At 35.4% G+C, this 21,973-nt stretch overlaps 1 protein-coding gene across 1 annotated transcript in view; it reads left to right on the forward strand.

The window, feature by feature from the left end:
• The window catches only part of Ccdc178 (coiled-coil domain containing 178), a 327,934-nt gene that overhangs the window by 33,445 nt on the left and 272,516 nt on the right, over positions 1-21,973 (forward strand). Inside the window, exons 6-7 of the mRNA XM_077792201.1 lie at positions 6,984-7,204; positions 12,957-13,099. Of these exons, the coding sequence (XP_077648327.1) occupies positions 6,984-7,204; positions 12,957-13,099 (364 nt within the window). The remainder of the gene's footprint in view (positions 1-6,983; positions 7,205-12,956; positions 13,100-21,973) is intronic.

The following is a 21,973-nucleotide window of genomic DNA, read 5'->3' on the forward strand; positions in this document are numbered from 1 at the left end:
ACAAAAAAATAATGCTTGCATAAACTTTAATCCAATAAGGAGACATATATAAATAAAGATTGCTGGCATAATTCTTTAGACCTGCTTCTCCCTCAAGAGAGCCATGCTCCACTTGACCCCAGCTATGTCTTCACAATCTGTGTCTTTATTTTTCTCATCCCCCTTTGCCCCTCACCAGAACCCACGAGATTGGCTGTGCTGGTCAAGGCAATTGGTGGCCTGTTCTGGGAGAGGTCAAGTCCAGTGAGCTTTTGATTGCTGTTTTGCCTCTATTTTGATCCTAGGAATTGTACTTATCTGGAACAGTTATGTTAATTTATTAGTTGAATTTGACCTCTAAACCTTCATAAGTTATGAGCTTGAGGTTTTTTTCCTTTGATTGTTTGCTTTTTAATTTTCTTGAAGTTGTTCTTTCTCTAGCAGGGCCCACTTACAAATTTTTATATTCACGGCCAACCTGTTTAGTCTAAATTTGCCAGCTGTTATGGTTTGGATATGACATGTCCCCCAAAAGCTCATGTGTGAGACAAGGCAAGAAGGTTTAGGGAAGAAATGTTCTGGTTATGAGAGTCTTAACCCAATCAGTGAATTAATCCCCTGACAGAATTAACTGAGTAGTAACTTAAGTTGGGTAGGGTATGGTTGGAGGAGATGGGTTATTGGAGGTGTGCTTTTGGGGTGTATGTTTTGTATCTGGAGAGTGGAATCTGTCTCTCTCTGCTGCCTGTTCATCATGTGATCTGCTTCCTTATGTCACATTGTTCCACCATAATGTTCAGCTTTAGCTAGAGCCCCTAGGATGTCTATGGACGGAGACCTCTGAGACTGTGAGCCCTCAAATAAACTTTTTCTACCCTAAAATTCTTCTAGTCAGGTCTTTTAATCTCAGCAGAAAAACAAAAAAACAAAAACCCAAAAAACCCAACTTACTAAAATACCAACTTATTTTAAATAGCTAACTTCTTTCTTAATTTTAAGTCTCTTCTGTTTTCTACTTTTTGAACCAGTTTGGACAATTTATGTTTTCTGAGGAATCCAGACATTTCATTTAGTTGTCTGATTGCTGGCAAAATTTGTTTATGATATTCCTTTATAATTATTTTAATTTCCATAGCAAGAGTAGTGGTAACACCTCTTTTTTCCCCCAATACTAGTAATTTGTTCCTTCTTTTTTTTTTCTTGGTCAGTCTAGCGAAACGTTTGTCAATTTTGTTGACCTTTTCAAAAAGTCAACTTTTTCTTTTACTGACTTCTCTATTGTTTTTCTACTTTTATATCACTGATTTTTCTCTGACTTTCATCTGGAACTTTCTTAGGAATAATTTACATTTATACACACACACATACACACACACACACACACACAAACACAAAGTGGAAGCTTTGATTTTTTTCCTTGGTAAATTTTTTCTAGAATTGATATCTCAATCTATGAATTTCCTCCTAAGACCTGTATTAATTGCATTTATATTAATTGCATTTCATAAATGTTTATATGCTGAGTTCATTTTTATTTAGTCAAAATATTTCTAAATTCCCTTGTGATTGTTTTTGGATCTGTTATTTATTTAGAAGTTGCTGCTTGATTTGCTAATATAATGAGATTTTCAAAATTTTCGGTTATTTCTAAATTAATTTTATTTGCTCAAAAACATTCTTGAATTATTTCAATTGTATTAAAATTATTTATACTTTAAGAATTGCCTAGGCCTTTAGAAAATGTTCTGTACAGATGAAATTAGTCTATGTTTTGCTGTTGTTGAGTAGAGTATCTAGTAGACAGGTCAGTTAGATTAAGCTAGTTGCCACTGCTGTTAAAGTCTTCTATCTCCTTAATGATTTCCTGTCTTGTAATTCATTGAATTATCAAGGATAGGATACTGAAATCTCCAATAATACATTAAAATCAGAAGAAAAAACCAATGATACTCAAGTGTTTTTTAGTTGTCAGTTTTGCCGATGTCTTGGGGGGGGCACCAGAATCAAGAGGCACCACAGCTTTGTAGGTTCAAACAGCAATTCTTTATTCCCGATCTCACACCAGCCTCCACACACGTTCGGGGGCAATTCCAATATGTCCGATCCCAAATCCTACTCCACGAGGCTTTTTTCAAATCCCATTTGAATCTCACAAGAACTCAACAGGAACAAGCAGCAGGAACACCCTAATCCCAGCAGCAATAATCTTCAACCTCAACTTCCCTAAAACTCCTATTGTCACGCCCTAAACCCAAGGACGGAGATACTTCCTGCAGGAATACACCCTAATCCTGGATCCACCCTGGTGATTGAGCAGGGTCACCTTTCTCAAACACACAAGCAAGGTCGCAGCAAATTTCCAAGGCAAGTCCATTTAACATGGGGTACACTGGCAAGGATTACGATGCGTCATACCTACTTGGTAATGGCCCTCAGCAAGTTTTTTGTGTGTATTTTGATTTTTTAAAAGTCCCTTAAAATACCCTGATAAATTGTTAAGAAAATAAGAAACACACCAGTACCAACTTTTATGTTTGGAATGGAAACTTTTGGAAATAATTAGGCATCAGTGTTAGATTTAGTCTTGAGGGATACCAGGATTTTCATGGGTTCCCATTTTGATGTATCTGAAGGATAGAGGAGACCAGAAATAAAGCCTAAGGCTAAACCAAAGTGACAAGTCTAATTAGAGATGATGAGGAAGCTCAGAATCAGAAGATCTACATACTTAGCATAAGAGCAAATCATGAATAAACCTGTCATTCAGGTCAGACAACAAACTTGCTTGTTTCATTTAGTCAACGGAGGAAAACAATGTTCCCTAAGATTTATTAATGTCCTAATTTCAAACGAATTTGCAACTCAACTTCCAGCTGTCTATGTGTCTGAAAATTAAGTGGAGAATATTATTTAGATGTTCTGTGGGTCGATAGTAAAATGAGGCAGGAACAAAGACAAATTTCCTCCAAAAGACTAAAATTTCAGTGTAGGCACCAGAGCATCAGATCAGATAAAGTTCTGGGGGGTGGGGAGGAGGAGTAGCTCAGCATAAAATTCTATAAAACACACAGAGATTCTGATTTAATGAGTTCAAATGAGTACAAACCACAGAATTTTACTTAAATATTTCAGAGATTGTATTATACATGAGATTATAAAATAAGTATGATTTGTTTCAAGAACTAAAAAGAGATACTTGAAAATAAACGCAAGGACAATTTTTTAAAGATGGCAAAATAGGAAGGAAAAACATTACTAGAAATGAAAAATACATTACTTAAGCTTGCCAATTCAATAGTTACTTGTATTGTTCATTAGACTCAGAAGAGAAAAGTAATTGGTAACTAAAATTTGAAGAAATTGCATGGAATGTATTGCTGCAATAGAAAGAATAGGATGATGAAATATTTAAAAGCATGGAGTATAGAATGGGAGAATATAATGAATATCTACCGTAAGATAAACATGAAAATAATGATGGTGATATTTAATATCACAGTAGTAAATGGCTAAACGTGTTACTGTCTATAGTGAGGGTAGACAAAGTAAGAAAGTAATGGTATCACATTGTACATTTCCAAGAAATTAGAAAATATTCAGAAATGTATCATTAGAAACTTACTATCATCCTATTATTTAAAGAGAAATCAGTAGCTTTTGTTGCATCGAAAAAGGACTAATTGATTATAAAAATGACTTTAGAATTTAAAAAGCAAAAATAACAAATACAAAGAAAAATAAAAAACAATTACAAAATGGAAAAAATAATTTAAAATACATTATTCAGAAGATACATACATATAAAGGTTGGCTCATTAAAAGGAGACTGATGAAAAGAGTGAACATGGAGAACTAATTCCAAGGTCATTCAAAATCACAGAGGATGTACCCATGAGTGACATTTGGAATGAAATTACATAGAGATGTGGCACTGATTAATAGTAAAGAAGATATTAAGAACAAATTTATTAGAATATTGTTAAAATCTTGATGAACTGAATAATTAGTGCACAGAGAAATGGATTGATGAATAGATAACCAAAATATTCACGTGGCCATTAATGGAAAGATTTTGACTCAAAAATGCCCTGACACACAAATAAACCCTTCAGGGTCACTCCAGGTGAATTTGGGTTGGCACGACATAATTACACACAGACAGAAAATACCTTTTTCTTTGGGTTCTGTGATGGCTCTGGACCTTAGGGGTCTGTTGGAATAAGAGAGAGTGCCCCTCGAACCCTGGTTTTATTTGGGGAGGCTGTTGGAAAGAACATTCCATCCATGTAAGGCAAAGGGATAATGTTACAAGGGGCAGCCCATTCCCAAAGCTTTGCTTCTCTGCTGAACAGATGGGGATCCACCTGCTTCCAGGTCAAGAAAACCAGTCTCTAATTTTTTGCGTTCTTTGTATACTCTGGATATTACAAATAACCCAATCAACAAATGGGCCAAGGACCTGAACAGACACTTCTCAGAGGAGGACATACAATCAATCAACAAATACATGAAAAAAATGCTCACCATCTCTAGCAGTCAGAGAAATGTAAATCAAAACCACCCTAAGATACCATCTCACTCCAGTAAGATTGGCAGCCATTAGGAAGTCAAACAACAACAAGTGCTGGCGAGGATGTGGGGAAAAGGGTACACTTGTTCATTGTTGGTGGGACTGCAAATTGGTGCAGCCAATTTGGAACACAGAATGGAGATTTCTTGGAAAGCTGGGAATGGAACCACCATTTGACCCAGCTATTCCCCTTCTCGGTCTATTCCCTAAAGACCTAACAAGAGCATGCTACAGGGACACTGCTACATCGATGTTCATAGCAGCACAATTCACAATAGCAAGACTGTGAAACCAACCTAGATGCCCTTCAATAGATGAATGAATAAAAAAATGTGGCATTTATACACAATGGAGTATTACTCTGCATTAAAAAATGACAAAATCATAGAATTTGGAGGGAAATGGATGGCATTAGAGCAGATTATGCTAAGTGAAGCCAGCCAATCCCTAAAAAACAAATGCCAAATGTCTTCTTTGATATAAGGAGAGTAACTAAGAACAGAGTAGGGAAGAAGAGCATGAGAAGAAGATTAACATTAAACAGGGATGAGAGGTGGGAGGGAAAGGGAGAGAGAAGGCAAATTGCATGGAAATGGAAGGAGACCCTCATGGTTATACAAAATTACATACAAGAGGAAGTGAGGGGAAAGGGAAAAATAATACAAGGGGGAGAAATGAATTACAGTAGAGGGGGTAGAGAGTGAAGAGGGGAGGGGAGGGGAGGGGAGGGGGGATAGCAGAGGATAGGAAAGGCAGCAGAATACAACAGACACTAGTATGGCAATATGTAAATCAATGAAAGTATAACTGATGTGATTCTGCAATCTGTATACGGGGTAAAAATGGGAGTTCATAACCCACTTGAATCAAAGTATGAAATATGATATGTCAAGAACTATGTAATGTTTTGAACAACCAACAATAAAAAAAAAAGAGAAAACCAGTCTCCCCATTTCCATTGTTCAATGCTAGGGGGTGCTCAGCTCCTATGTGGCAGCTCCTGACACAAAAACTGAAATTTTTTCCCCAACAAAATAAATGCATACGTGTACACTAGAGAGATAGGGCTTTATATGTAATTTCAAAATTCTGTAAAGTCTTAGAGAAAAGAAAGTGAAAATGATATAAGAAGCTAGCATAAATTATAAATAAAAATTAGGTGAATAGTACAAATATGAAAAATACATATATAACAAAGTGGAAAATAGTGAAAAATATACAATCAGAAGATACATAAAGCTAAGTATTGGCTCAGTAAGAAGTCACTAATGGAAAGAGTAAATATGGAGAACCACAATGGCAAGATGAATCATAGGGTAGCTTGTTTACCAGAATCAGTATGTCTATTGATTAGAATAAGTGGGAGTTTTACTAAAATAAATACTAATTTATAAACATGTTTTAATTTCTTTGGTGATGAATGAAGAAACAATGTATTTTATAATGCAATACTAAAACAACTTTTTTTGGATTTAATAAGATTCACAGATAAGCATTAATCATGAATATAAATGTACAAAATAATCCTGTGAAGACATCAGCAAATTCCATCAATAAATCTCTTTAGAAAGATTAAAAGCAACAACAACAACTAACCTGCCTAGTTTTATTCCAAAAATGCAAGATTGGTTTAACATTAGGAGGTTAACACAATGAGGAAATCTTATTAGCCTAAAATTGCCTTGGTTGGTTGAAGGGACTTAATGAAATTTATAAAGTAATCAAAGGAAATTTCCATGTTAAAAATTTCAAACATTTTTATACAAAACAAAACATGTTTACCCATTGATTCAAATTCATTTTCTAGCTGTTGGATGGCGTGTTGTTGTTTTCTTCCTTCAGGCCTTTCTTGGTTCATGTAGAGATTATTACTAGATTTATGCAGCTTATTTTACATTATAGTTTTGTTGCTGCAAAATCATTTTCAAGATATTCTTTATGAAAACATTTATTTTGTATATTAACTTTACAACAATTTTCAGCTGATTTTTTTGCGTTTTGTCATATAATTGCATCACCAGTAGTAATTCTTGCCTTTTCCATTCTGATATTTGTAACTCCAATTTCATCACTTTAGATGTGGGTGGTTTTAGAAGGCCCCCACTCTTGCAATTTTTTTCACTTTGGAGCAGTTGCCTACACAGAGTGCAGTTATACAATGATCAGTGTATCTGCAGATCATGGTGAGTGTAATTTGTACTTAAACAATTACTAATTAATAAAACACATTTTAATTTGTTTAGTGACGAATGAAGAAAGCACTGTATTTTACAATTTAATATTAAAATAATCCTTATTTTAGATTTAGAATTTAAGATTAGTAAGATTCACAAAGTAATTTCTGAAGCAAAAACGTCTCAGTTATTTTCAGAGATTTCCTTTTGGATCTGTTGTTTCAAAATCTGATTTTCTTTTGTTCTTGTTCTACATCTAGAACATGATGCCTACTTGAGAGACATTATGGAATTACAATGGCATCTGGAAGGTAGAATTCGTCAACTGGAACATGTGGAGAAACAAAAGACAAAGCTAGAAGAAGCCAACGCGAAGGTTCAAAGAGACATCGACTACATGCTTCAATATGGCCCTCTACTGCGATCAAAGCGGCAGCAGGAAGTCGAAGCTCTGAAGGAGCTTTCTCAAAAGGAAGCTGAGGTAAATGAATAACTGCATGGATATGCATCTCAGAAACTGGTGGTTAGTTATAAGAATATTTCTACCATAAGAAATTAACATATTTTTTAAAAGTTTAATATTTTTTCTCCAAATTGACATGCTATTTATTTTTCATAGGACTTAATTGACTGTATACAGTACAATCTATTGGTACATTTTATCTATATTTTCTTCATTTATATTTATACCTAGGGAGATTAACATTAGTTAATTTACTAATGACATTTTGGAGATTCAAAACAGCCTGGAATAAATATATATATATATATATATATATATATATATATATATATATATATATATATATATACACACACACACACACACACACACACACACTTTTTACATATAAATTAAGATATATATATTGTGGTGGGGCAGGGGTAATCAGGGATGGAACCCAGGGGTTCTTAACCACTGATCCAAATTCCCAGCCCTTTTTTTATATTTTATTTTGAGACAGGTTCTTGCTAAGTTGGTTATGGCCTTGACAAGTTGTTGAGGCAGGCTGTGAACTCGTGATCCTCCTGCCTCAGCTTTCCCAGGTGTTGAGATTACAGGTGTGTGCCACTGTGCCTAGACAGTCTGGTATTTTTTAAAGCCACAATTGAACTGACGGAGAATGCAAGTAGAATATATCAGTGATTTCATTGTTGATGAAAAAGTGTAAGTGAAAGGGTCTTTAATGATTAATTAACCTTTACCTCTCCTATTGTGGGATCATATTATAGAAAAAAACAATTTATTTATATCTATCACAAAAACCAAGCCTAAGTTTGTGTTATATTTATTTTTGATTATTTTAAAGTGTATAAAACAAGTTGTTCCATGTCTTTTGTGTTCACTTCAGCAGTTCCATTTCCACCCTCCTTTTGAAAGATAACTAATATAAATTTCATTATTTCTAGGAAAAATTTGAATAATTTATATAAAGATAATTTTAAAATAATCTATATCTTTAAATGGTATAAATAGTATCATAAATTTTATAACTGGGCATCTTGTTCTTTAATCTTTCATTGCATTACTTTAATCAAGCTACAATTGAGATACTCTGATTCACTTATTTTACTTGCTGTGTTCCATCAAGTAGATACCTCACAATTTATTATTAAGCATTTTCTCTCTTGGACGTTTATTTCCAAATTTTGCTGACACAACTGCTGATTTGACTTGAAACAATAATCATCTGTAAATGGGTTCCTCTCTAGGTGCATGTGAATTTTTTCTTAGCTATGTATTCTTAACTAGTAGGGTGTTTTACTAGGATATGGATTATATTTATTTTTGATTTTATGGATAATACCAAGTTTCTCCTTGAAGTACCTGTAACAATTCACATTACTCTAGAAGAGACAGTGCCAAAGACGTCTCATGCTTCCACTGCAGGCAAGAATTCCCGTCCTTTCTTAGTAACTCATCTCTGCATGGCTGGAACACAATGTGTCAAATTATTTCCCAGTTCCCCCTTTTCCCCATTGTGTTCTAATGATATAGAGGTAGAAACCATTGGATGGAGTTTCTATGAAAAATCTTTGAAATGGACCAACTCACTCAAAGGAAGCACCTTTTAGAATTTTTCTCCACTTTCCAGCAACCTAGAATCTACATGATAGCTACAGCTCTAATTTCCATTGTATGGCATGGAACAGTTTTAGGAATGGAAGCCAGTTGTAGAGATGGCTGGACAGACACAAAGACAAAGGGGAACTTGAATCCATTTCTGTGAAAAAAAGGTACAACTGCATTCTCATGTAAGAAACTTACTTGGCTTATTTCTGTTACTCCCAGCTAAATGCAATCCTAACTGATTTTAGAACTCATATATTTTGTCAACATTTTTATTGTCATACTTTAAAAAAAATTGCCCACATGTGTTTAAATTAGTATCCCTTTGTTGTTTTAGTGTGCTTTTCTCTGATAGAGGGACTTGGCAACATTGTAGGCAGGAGAAAGCAGAGTTTTTGGATGATTGGAAGACTAGGCAGGATGTTGGGTGGGAGGAAAGCAACAAATTCACCTGGCACACCAGGAAAATAGCAAACTTTGTGTAAAGCCTATCAGAGTCTCTATGATGGTTATTTTTATGTGTTAACCTGGTGGGGCCACAGGGCCCAGATTTTTGGCAAAACGTTATTCTGGATGTTTCAATTAAGAAGTTTTTTGGATAAGATTAACATTTAAGTCAGTGGATTTAGAATAATTACCCTTCATAATGTGGGTGAGCCTTATCCAATCAGTTAAATACCTTAACATAATATTGACCTACTCTGAGCAGCAAGGAGTTCTACCAGCACACTGCTTTTGGATTTAGACTGTAAATTTTGCCTGGTCTCCAGCCTGTCAGCTCACACTACAGATTTTAGACTTGTACCTCTATAATCATGTGAACCCCATGGAGTGGTTAATTTGAGTAATTTCAGTGGGCTCCAGAATGTAGGCTCTCCCTACTTGTCTGGGGCCTGTTAGAGAATAGGACGGGCATGTATATAGTGACTCAGGAAGTGGTTGGGGGTGCAGATTAATGCATTGCCCACAGAGAGGAATGGCCAGTGGTTAGCCCAGGCCTCAAAATCAGGTAAGAAAATATAACACACTGTGGATTCTGAGAAGTAAAATGTGTAATATCCGGAATTCTGAAGGGAATAAGGAGTGTCCCTGTGAAGGCTTAGTGTGGGTAGACATGTGTGACCTTGATTTTTACATTTTGGGTATCTGTGAGGCAAGACATTCCAAGAGTTCTTTACCCAAGGGAACAACTCCACTTACTTCCTCCCCCTGTATTGTGATATTTTTGCTTTTGTTTGTTAGTTTGTTTATTTTGTCCCTCCCCCACCACTTTCTTTTTTCTTCCCGTTTTGGAATTCTAGTTGCAGTCTGCATCTGCTAACCTCACACTGCAAACAATTCTAGGTAATTCTAGGAAAGGGAATGAGGGGCCCAGAGGCCTACTTGGAAGGCAGCCTTCTCTCTCAGGCTCTCCATCCATCCTATATAAAGTTTACAGGGTTTTGTTTATAATATCATTTTTTTTTTAATGTTCTGTCTTGACCCAATTTTGAGGCATTTTCCAGAAACCTATTGAAGCTACACAACGCCTAAATAATGCTTGGGCCTAGTACTACTACGTCACAATATGATAAGGGTCGGGCATGGCAGACAATTGGGTTGTCACATTTCTGATTATAGTAATTTGAGTTTCTCTCTTCATTTTTTTTCTAGATTGGTCTAACTAAATCTTTGCAAATTTTAGCTTTACAAACACCAACTTTTGATATTTATTAACTCTATTGTTTTCCTATTCTCCATTTTGTCTCTACTCTGATCTTTATCATTTCCTTTCTTCTGCTTTTGGGTTTAGCTTGCTACCCTTTTTCTTGTTTTTTTTTTTTTTTTTTTTTTTTTTTGTGTGTGTGTGTGTGTGTTGTTGTATGTTTGTTTTTGCTGGGGGTTTATATAGGTTATGGGAATGGGATCTTTCTTTTTAAATGTAAATGTCTATAGCTATGAATTTCCTTATGAACACAACTCTTATTATATCTGATGAGTTTTGTTACGTTCTGTTTCATCTCTATGTAATCTCATTCATCCACACATGTGAATACAGGCACCATTATTATATTCATTTTGTAAATGAAAACCTGTGGCACAAAAGTTTAAAAAAAATTACACAGATCTAAATAATAGACATAAGAGGGATTGAACACAAGGACTCCTGCTACAGAACTTGTGCTCTGAAGAACTATTCTATCCTACCTTCCAGCAGTCTCTGTGCCCATATTTCTCTTTCTCCCTGAGGAGGGGTTGATCCTCTCATTGTTCATAATTCTGCTTTTCATTTTTGAATCTTGTCAGTTATGCTTGTTTTATCAATGAAAAATATTTTAATTTTCTAAGGAATCACTTTTCTTCCACTCTGTTGTGGAGGTTTCGTGTTTTGTGCATGGCATTTGAAACCCTATCAGCACCGTGGGGAATGAGTTTCCCTCTGGTGTCCACCCGTAATAGATAGTTTCATCACAGTCCCTGGGTCCCACTGCAGAGGGCAAGACTCTCATTCATTTTGGCCCCTGAATATCTAGAAGGTGGGTAAGACCAGGGATGCAGGATACAGGGAGTGGCCCAGGGATGTGGGAACAGTAGAAGGAGAGTTGTTAGGTTCAAGGTAGCTGTATTAGGGTTCTTCAGAGAAACAGAACCAAGAGGAGAGAAGGAGAGAAAGATAGATATGGGTTTATTTTAGTCCCCATTTACAAACACGAATAATATTTCTCCATATTGTCAATAAATAGTTAGGAATACAAATAGAAATTTTATATTATAAATAGTAGTCATTAAATATTTATTAAGAAATGTATAAAGGCAGACATGTAAGACTACAATTATAAATTCTTAGTGACAAAAATAAAGATATAATATGATATATATATATATATATATATATATATATGATATATACTTTTTCTCTATGTGTGTGTGTGTGTGTGTGTGTATATATATATATATATATATATATATATATATATATATACATATACATAAAATATATATATTCTAAGATAGGAAGGCTTTCTATAATAAAAAAAGTCAGAAATTCCAAAATTTTTATATAAAGAAATCATCAAACTCTAATAAAATTTACATGGACAACCTATTCAATCTGTCAATTTGAAAACTCTTTTAGAAAAAAATTATTTAAAATGTTGGAAAGGATTTTGAAACATGGTTCCCTCTTGTTCTGTTGGTAAGAATACAAGTTGTTAGCCCTTTTCTGGAGATCAAGGTAGCAACCAATATTTACAAAAAGCCTCAGCTTCTTGGTGTATTTTCCTTTAACAATACAGTTGAGGGAAATGTTGAAGGTAGTGCAGTTCACTAATGAGTCTTCCATCACAGTAATGTTTAGGCTATGCACCGCTCCTATGTTGTGCACATCAAGTTGTGCATGATATACACATGATTGACAATGAGCTGAGGAAGGTACAATGTGTGTATAAGGGAAGAGTATATAAAAATGATGTGTTTCAGAGTTATGTACATAGATGATAGATAGATAGAGACACAGAAGGGCGAGTTGCAGAGGGAAAGGGGACTGTTTATGAAGTTTGTTAATGGATGAAACCGGTTAAGAATTAAATATTTTGTGAGGTATGGTGGCTCATGCCTGTAATCCCAGTGGCTTGGGAGGCTGAAGCAGGAGGATCACAAGTTCAAAGCCAGACTCAGCAAAAGCAAGTCGCTAAGCAATTCAGTGAGATCCTGTCTCTAAATAAAATACAAAATAGGGCTGGGGATGTGGCTCAGTGGTTGAGTGCCCCTGAGTTCAATCCTCAATTCCCCCCGCCAAAAAAGGTAACAATGGTATTTCTGGTTGAAGGAAGTACAGGTGCTTTTATTTTCTTTATTCATCTTTGTTCTCATATTTCTGTACAATGAAATATTATTTGCACAATGAAAACAATAAGAACAACTCTTTTGGAAGGTGAAAAGACAATGATTTTATTTTGGACATGTTAATCTGGATATTGAAGTTATTTTGTCAATAACTTATAGTGTGGATGCCCACCAGGGTAAAGGAAACCTGAAACTCCACTTTTGAAACAGTAGACTAAATATGGGAAGAAAATGTGTATGAAGAACTTTTTACCTAGTAACAAGTTCCCTAAGTTAAAGTTCTTTCTTTTAACTAACCATTAAGTTAATATGTTAAAAAAGTACTTTTTACATCCAGGTAATGGAAATGTTCAGACAAGTTCATGAAACACTTGAAGAAGCTAAAGACGCCTTTGAAAATGCCAAATTGAAAGCTAAACAAGCTAAAGAAGAAATGGAAAAAGATATTTCCTGTGATAAAGCAAGCATAGAGAACTACAAGTAAGAATTTTGCACAAATGCTACCTATAGCATTTAGAAATAAAATTCTAATTAAAAATGTTATATTACTGTTTAAAAATTTTCAGATAAAAAGAATATCTTGCTTATCAGCAAGCTTATATATAAGTTAAAATATGTATATTTTATATATGTAAATTTATGTAAATCCCTAAAGCAGTATATGTCTATCATTTTCAAGTTTTTCATATAGATTGCCAACTTGTCTAAGGATATCAGCAGTCTATATCTCTGCTATCCATGTACAAAAGTGACTACCTTGTATTTTTTAAAATAGAGGATATTAGTAAAATAAATATCACATACTAATGCATTAATTATAAATATAGCACTTATTTAACTTTATTTGCTTAATAATAAAATGGAGTATTTAAAAGTTTATGTATTAATTATATTGGCATATTATTAATTGAGTACTTTTATCTTACAATTATTTTTGATGTATTTGTACTTGCTGATTTTCTTCCACGTGCTTTCATTGGCTTTAAATTCTTTATGGCTCTGGGTGTCATCATAAAATTTCACTTTTTTTAAAAAAAATATTTTTCAGTTATAGATGGAGTCAAATTTTCTATTATAGAGATTATAGAGATTAATTTTTGTACAAAAACATTAGCATTATCTGGTCCTTTTTCAAAATATAGGATCTCAGTCTCAAGCCAGGCCTACTGACTAAGGATCTGTACTTATAAAAGACCCCAAGGTGATTTTGGAGAAGTACCATTCTGTATTATTACTGATTTGTTTTACTACTTTTCCCTCAAGTGTTGAGAAAGGACTACAAAATCGCCCACGAGGGCTGGGGATGTGGCTCAAGCGGTAGCGCGCTCGCCTGGCATGCGTGCGGCCCGGATTCGATCCTCAGCACCACATACCAACAAAGATGTTGTGTCCGCCAATAACTTAAAAAAAGTAAATAAATATTTTTTAAAAAAATTCTCTCTCTCTCTCTCTCCTCTCTCACTCTCTCTTTAAAAAAAAAAAAAATCGCCCACGTTGGTGGTATATCTGTCCATATAATGTTTGGTGATTCCACCATTTTTTGCTTCATGTATTTTGAAGCTATATTCTCAGATGCCTACAAGTGTAAGTTGTTATGTCTTCCTGGAATACTGACTGACACCTTCTTTGACTCTTGGAATTCTGTCTGTTCCCGATTGTCTTTATTTCCATTTTTTCTTGGGATATGTATTGTGCACATGATGAGTAGTCAGAGGCTGCCGTGCCGTGCTGCTTTTTTTGGAGCTGGTCAAGTTGCCTTTTCTCAGCTTCCCTTCTTGGAGTACGAGGTGGGGCGGGGGCGGGTTGGAGAGTGTGGTCTGCTCCACTCACAGTGAGGGGGTCACTCCAGAGTTCGATGAGAGAAGTTCCCAGAGGCGGAGCTCCTGGAGCCTGAGTTTGGGTGTAGCCAGCCCCAGGTGCCTTTTGATCTGAATCTTTTCCATCAGCACACCACTGGAGCACAGCTGCTTCTGATCCTTGCTGGGAGTCTGTACCCCTGGAGTCTTCCCTGAGTTTACTTGTGCAGTGGAGAAGCCAGTCCTTCACTCCCTCTGCCACCTGTATTCTGGCCTCTTGGACTCAGTCCCAAGTGCACATTCACTTCCCCATCCCCATGAGGTTCCCAGTGCTCCCTAGCTGATTCTGCAAACCAAGGTGAGAGGCACCCAGATCTCTTGGGTCTGAGTGCCTGAATATCCCTGGTGACAACACTCTTCATGCCTGAATTTCATCTGGTTTTCTAGTCACACTCAGGGTTATGTGGTGAGCCTCTGCCAAGTCAGGATTTTAGACCTACCTGGAGTCACACAAGTCTGGGCGCCTGGGTTTGGACCCACACCCACCAGCCTCCATAGTGACTCTTTAACTCTCCATGGACTCCTGGGAGCCCTGCAGCATGAGAATATATTGTAGTTCACCCATTGGAGCAGTTTGACAATGTCCTTGATCATGAATTTCTCCATTTCAGGACACACCACAGTGCAACCTGAAATGCAGGTTTTCTTAGTCTCGCTCTTGGATTTGAATGTGGTGGATCTGTATTGGTGGTCACCTGTGCCAGCAGTGGTCACAGTTAAAGAAATTTTAACTTTTTAAAAACTTTATTCTATCCAAACTTCTGAGTCCCTACGCTGTTGGGAGAGTCCATTGTCAGATCCCAGTAAGATTTCTCTTTTCACCCACCTCAAAGAGAAGCTGTTCTCCCACGTTCCTGGACTCATACCACAGAGCAGCTTGGAAAGTAACAGCCTCTATTCTACCATCTTGATATGAAGCTCATTGTTTTCTTAACAGCTATAGTTAGTACATTATTAATTAATTATTATTGTTGTTGTTGGGCTTGGATAACTTCCTGCTGATGTAGGGAAGCCTTAGTTGAAATAACTAGGGAGATTGGCTATAGGCCATGTTTCTCCCAAACTCCTTCTTGTTCTTGTTATAATAAGAGACTATAGAGAAAGCCAAGCTCAGCAACACATGAACTTCATAAGCTTCTGTTTGCATTACAGTTGCTAAAATCAAAAGGAAATGGCAGGTCAAATACTGAGCCCAAAGGCAGAGTTAGAGGACTCTTCTAGGTGACATAAAAAACCAAGTGGATGTAGATAGGAATGGGAATTAAAACCACAAATGCCCTTAATAAAACCATTAATACCCTTAATGTTTCATACTTTTTTTTACTTTTCATATATTGAAGATATAATTTGCATTTATATCACTATTTTAATTATTTATAATTTATTTCTCTATATATACCTTTGTATACATATTTATCGTTCTGTCCAGTGCAAAACAGATCTTATCTCAGTGTGATTACAAATGCAACATTCTTCATATTATGAGTTTCTAGTTTTTCCTTCTCAACATTAAATATAAAAACTATTAATTTCTTTGATATTTAATTAAACATTAAGGCATATTTTTATTAATTCCTATACTCCTATTATTTATCATACTTCTTTCTATGTTGATTTTCTTCTCACCTAAAACATATATTCCCACACTTCTATCAGAAGTATTAGTTACAAATTTATTTATTAAATACAATTCTAAAAACAATTCTAATTCACTTATTGATTTTAATTATTTAAGAGTATACACACATATATAACGGTGATTATGAGCATTAATATCAAGTGCACAGAATAAGGAATTTTTAAGTATGTGCGTACTCATATAAACATTAACCAGATTAAGATATAAACAAAACTTTCCTTCTCTATGCTTGGAAGTTTTTCTTACTTTTCCTTCCTTCTCTATACTATCTTCTACCCCACCCAAAAAGATATATAATAATTCTGATTTCTATTGCCTTGAGTTAATTTTGCTTGTTCTTAGATTCCATTTGAACATGCAGCATGTATACTTTGGTGTCTGTCCTCTTTCCACTCAATATACTATTATATTCATTCATGTCCTTGTGGGTCAACAAATTTTTTTTGTTATTATAGTGAGATAGTCTAAAGTGTAAAAATAATGTAATTTTTAATCCATTTTCCTATTTGTGGACTTTTGGATTATTTCCTCTTTCAGAATTTCATGGATAAAAATGCCATGAATATTCTTGAACCTTTGTTTCCTTGGATATAAGTGCTGATTTCTCCTGGGTGTTTACCAGACACTGGGTTATGTTATGTTCTTACTATAAGTGTATGTTTCAGCTTAGGAGGTAACTGCTAAATTGCTTTCCAAAGTAGTTGTACCCCATTACAGTTCTACCAGCATCATACAGCATTTCTGCCTCCTCCATAACCTCATCAGCACTTTATATTGTTAGTCTCCTACGCAGTGGTTTCTTCTTACTATTTTAATTTGAATTTACCAGAAAGGTAATGATACCAAACTCCTTTATATTATTTATTGGCTATTTTGATGTCCTCTTGCATGACAGACCATAAAAACTTATGTCACATTTTTCCCTATATATTTTTCTTATGGATTGGGAGGAAATCTTCATGTATTTTCATGTACTCCCTTAGATTTTTGTGTTATAAATATCTTTTCCAAGTCTGTGGCATGACTTTACATTTTTTCCATCATTTTTTGTTATGAAATTTATTAATTTTAGTGATGTTCCATTTGTCAATTTTTTAATAACGATTTTTCTAGAATAATTTTAAATAAAACTTGATGTCAGGCTAAAAAATATTCTGTTTTCTATGTACTTATCATCTATCTTTAATTACTTATTTTTGGATCAATGTTTGTACTAATACCAAACTTTTCTAGTTCATGTAGTTCTAAACTAAGTATTATAACCTAGTGGTTTAAACGAGGGAATTTTATTATTGTTCTTTAAGATTATCTTGGATCTTCTGGATTTTTTTCTTCATGACACAGAACCTAGTTTATCAATTAAAAACAAGTAAACCAAAAGAACAAAAAACAACTGACCGTTGAGGTTTAACTGACCTTGCATTATTATTTCATTTTCTAATTATTTACTGTTAGTTGTTTCAGCTTCTTGTACCTGCCCAAACAAATAAACACCAATTTTATGGCCTAAACAAATAGAAATTTTGTTTTCTTACAGTTCTAAAGCCAGGTGTCTAAGATTAGCTGAAATAAACATGTCAACTCAGTGCACTACCCTTGGAAGTAGTAGGGGAAAATGTGTTCCTTGTTTCTTTCATCTCCAAACTTTAAGGCTAATATCTTCAAACCTCTCTCTGCTATATAAACCTTCATATCACCTCGTGTGTGTGTGTGTGTGTGTGTGTGTGTGTGTGTGTGTGTACAGGAACATGCAGGTGTGGTAAAATCTCCCGCTGTTTTTCATTTGTTGCTCACCTAGGAAATCCAGGATAACCTCTTCATCTCAAGCTCCTTCACACCTGCAAAGACACCCCTCCTCTTTGTGCCATCTGTTATGGTTTAGATATGAGGTGTCACCCAAAAGCACATGTGTAAGGTAATGCAAGAAAGTTTAGTGGTGAAATTATTGGGTTATGAGAACCTTAATGTATTAAGTATACTAATCCCCTAATATGTATTAACTGGGAGGTTAATCCTCTGCCATGTTATTCTGGCCCAAAGCAATGGAGTTAGCCGTTTGTGGACTAAGATCACTGAAACTGTGAGTGCCAAATAAACTTTTCCTCACAATGGGGAAAAGGCTGTCTAAAACAGAAATTGTTACTATGAAATGGGTTTGTTGCTGTGATTTAACTTAATGTCTTTCAAAAGCCTTTGGAACTTGTTTATAGGGAAAAAGACTTCTTAAAAGTTTGGAGATGCAATCTGGAAAAGCTTTGAAATGTTGTAAGTGGAGCTTAATGAGAAATTCTGGTGGGAGCTCAGAAGACGGGATTGCCAATAGACTGTAGACAGTGAAGACTGGGCCCATGAGGTTTCAGAGGATGAAGAGGACTCCACTGGAAATTTGACTAGAAGTCATTCATATTACATTCTGGCAAATGAGTTGTCTACATTTTTCTCTTGTCCTGAGACTTTCAGTGGAGCTCAATTTAAAGGTGAGAGACTAATTAATCCAGCAGAAGAAATGTCAAAACAACACAGCATTCAGGTGGTGACATGAATATCAATGGCAACTTTCAGAAAGTTTATTAGGATAATCAGGAGCAGAAAGCAGGGCGGAAAGATTTGAGAATGTTGCAATTTGACCAGAAAAATGGGAGTAAAACTGGGACAAAGCAAGGTGTGGTTGCTAAAGACATTACCGCCACTAAAAAGATGCTGAATACTTTACCAGAGAAGACAACAAGAAAGATGGCTTGAGAGAAGCATCTCAGTCTCAAGGATATAAAAGTGAAACTTCCTTTGAGAACAAACTGTTGGGGCACACTTCTTGAACAGCGGGGCCTAGGAAGTTGTCTCACTATATTCAACTGCCCAGGTACTCAGAGGTAGCTGTAGCCTTGGTCCCAGGAGACTTGGCTACTGCTCTAGATAGCAGCAGATCTTGGTATCAACCATGTGGTTCTGATTCTGCAGGGACACAGAAGGCTGGAGTTAAGAGTCATGGAGGTTTCCACCAAGATTTCAAAGGAAGGTCTGTGAGGTCAGGAAAAATGTTCAGAGTACTTGCACGTTGCACCTGCAAAGGTGACAAATGAAGAAGTGAGGAGGAAATCAAAGCTTAGAGGAAACCTCATGGTTAAGAGATGGTAGTAACAGAGGATATTTGCTGAGGAAAGCTGTAGGAACAGAGCAGAAACAAGCCAAGAGAGAAGTCATGTGGGCTGCCACCAGCAAGGGCATAGGGGCAGAGCTGGAGCCCTTTGGAGAGAACAGTGCCGTGGCACATCACAGTGCCATGTGCCCCAGATTCTAGACATGGAACTACAGGACTTTTTTACCCAGTTGAATTTTGTCCTTTCCTTGATACCATCCCTCTTTCTATGCCCCTTTTTGTCCCATTTGTAATAGAAATGTTTACTCTATATCTTTATACATTTGACATATGTAACTTGCTTTTGATCTTTAAAGGGTAAAATAGCTAAGAGTTTGCCTTTAATCTCAGAGACTTTGGACTTGGACTTTCGAACATAGACTAAATGTATTTTGCATTGTGAGATGGGCATGAGCTTTTGGGGGTCAAGGGTGGGATATTATGGTTTAGATATGAGATGTCCCCCAAAAGCTCATGTGTAAGACAATGCAAGAAATTTTAGAGATAAAATGAGTGGGTTATTAAATCTTTAACATAATCAGTGCATTAATCTACTGATAGGAAATAACTGAGGGGTAGCTGTCGTCAGATGAGGAGTGACTAAAAGACATGAGTCACTGGATGGCATGACTTCAGGGGTTTATAGTTTGTATCTAGTAAGGAGAACTTTTTCTGCTTCCTGATTGCTCTGTCCTGAGCTGGTTTCTTTCCTCTGCCATGATGTTCTGCCTTATCTCAGGCCCAGAGCAATGAAGTTGGCCATCAGTGAACTGAGAGCACTGAAACTGTGAATGCCAAATAAACTTTTCGTCCTTGAAAATTGTTCTTGGGTCTTTTTTATCACAGCAGCAAAAAAAGTTGACTGAAACACCATGTTACCTAATGCCCACTAGTTTCAAGGATTGGTATATGGATATTTCTGGGAGGATTTTTCAGTTTATTACATACACTACTACATAGAAACTCAGATTTTAATGTATATTAAATTCAGTGGCCCTACTTATTCATGTATCCAAACTGTTTATAAATTTTTAAATATTTTTACATTTAAATTTTTAAAAATTCACTAATTTTTAGTATGGATTTTTCTACCTATGATCATGAAACTAATATCATGCAATTGTTTTTTCTTGTCACATTTTGTTATCATGGTTTTGTTTGCATCCATTAATATTTTTATATTTGCTCAGATTTTACATATTGACAATAACAATATTTTCCTTTTTGATATTAATCTTTTATTCCCTTTAATTCCCTTATATCAGTGGCTAAATATTTCATGAAATATTAAATAAAAGTGCTAATGACAAAAAAGTTAAGATGTCTGTGTCTTTTTTCTCAGTCTCTGTGAGAAGCGGATCAGTATTTCAGTATCAATTATGATGATTGATGATGTTATGGTTTGGATCTGAAATATTCCTCAAAGGCTTACATGTTAAAGATTTGGTCCCCAATGTAGCAGTGTTCAGAAATGGGCTTTTCAGAAGTAATTGAATCATGCATTCTCTACACCTCATCAATATCTTGATTAATCCCTTGATGGAGTCATAGCAGAATGGACCATTGGGAGGTAGTTGAAACTGTAGGAGGTGGGATTTAGTTGAAGGTAATGGATCCTTGGGGTCATGACCCTCCATCATAATACTGTGCCTCACCACAGGTTTAAAGCAATGGAGCTATTTGACTATGGACTGAAACCCTCTGAAACTATGAGCCAAAGTAATATTTCCTTCTTTGATTTGCTCAGGTATTTTGCCACAGCAATACAAAGCTGACTAACAAGGAGATGATAGATGTGTATATGCCATTTCCAATATTAACTAAATTTTCTTTATTCTAGTTGGCCTGACTAAGGTGTAAATAAGTTTTAGGTGTTATTAATTTCTTGGTACATTTATTTAGTACTTTTTCACTTTTATTCTGTGAATGTAATAAATTAGATTAATTTTCAAATGTTAGAGAAATACAACATTCATGAAATAGATCCACTTAGCCAAAATGTAGTGAGTTTTGGATATATCTCCGGTTAAATTTGCTTTTTTAAAATATGGCTTTTTCTATCTATGATCATGAAACTAATGTCATGTAATTTTTTCGTTGTCACATTTTGTTATCGTGATTTTATTTGCTTCTTGCTTTATCAAGTGTTGGTCTTTATAGGTTTTCTCATGTAATTTATATAAAATCAGTATTATTTCTTCCATAGTGTTTTGATTATTTCACTAGAAAAGCCTCCTCTGTGTGTGTGTGTGGCGGAGGGGGGAGAGGGAGGGCGGGAGGAGTTAGGATGATTCCTTTAAGAGACAGGTATATTCATATTTTCTGTGTTTTATGTCAGTCTTGGTGAGTCAGTCATGCAGGTCCATTTTATCCAAGCTTTGCTTTTTATTTGTAAATAATTACAGACTCATAGAAACCTTAGAGTCCTGTACACCCTTTTCCTACCTTCTCCCATGGGAAGATCATATAGATTAAAATTATTGTATTATATCAAAACCAGGACTAGATTTTGTTGGCCTAGGTCCTATTGTGTTTTCATCTTAATCCATATGCAACAAAATGAAATTAAACCCCTGTCTCTCACCATGCACAAAACTCAACTCAAAATGGATCAAGGACTTAGGAATACAATCAGAGACCTTGAATTTAATAGAAGAAAAAATAGGCCCTAATCTCCATCATGTGGGATTAGGCTCCAACTTCCTTCATAAGTCTCCTGTGGC

This window comes from Urocitellus parryii, chromosome 13 (genome assembly GCF_045843805.1).
Source record: "Urocitellus parryii isolate mUroPar1 chromosome 13, mUroPar1.hap1, whole genome shotgun sequence".
In the NCBI taxonomy this organism is placed as follows: Eukaryota; Metazoa; Chordata; class Mammalia; order Rodentia; family Sciuridae; genus Urocitellus; species Urocitellus parryii.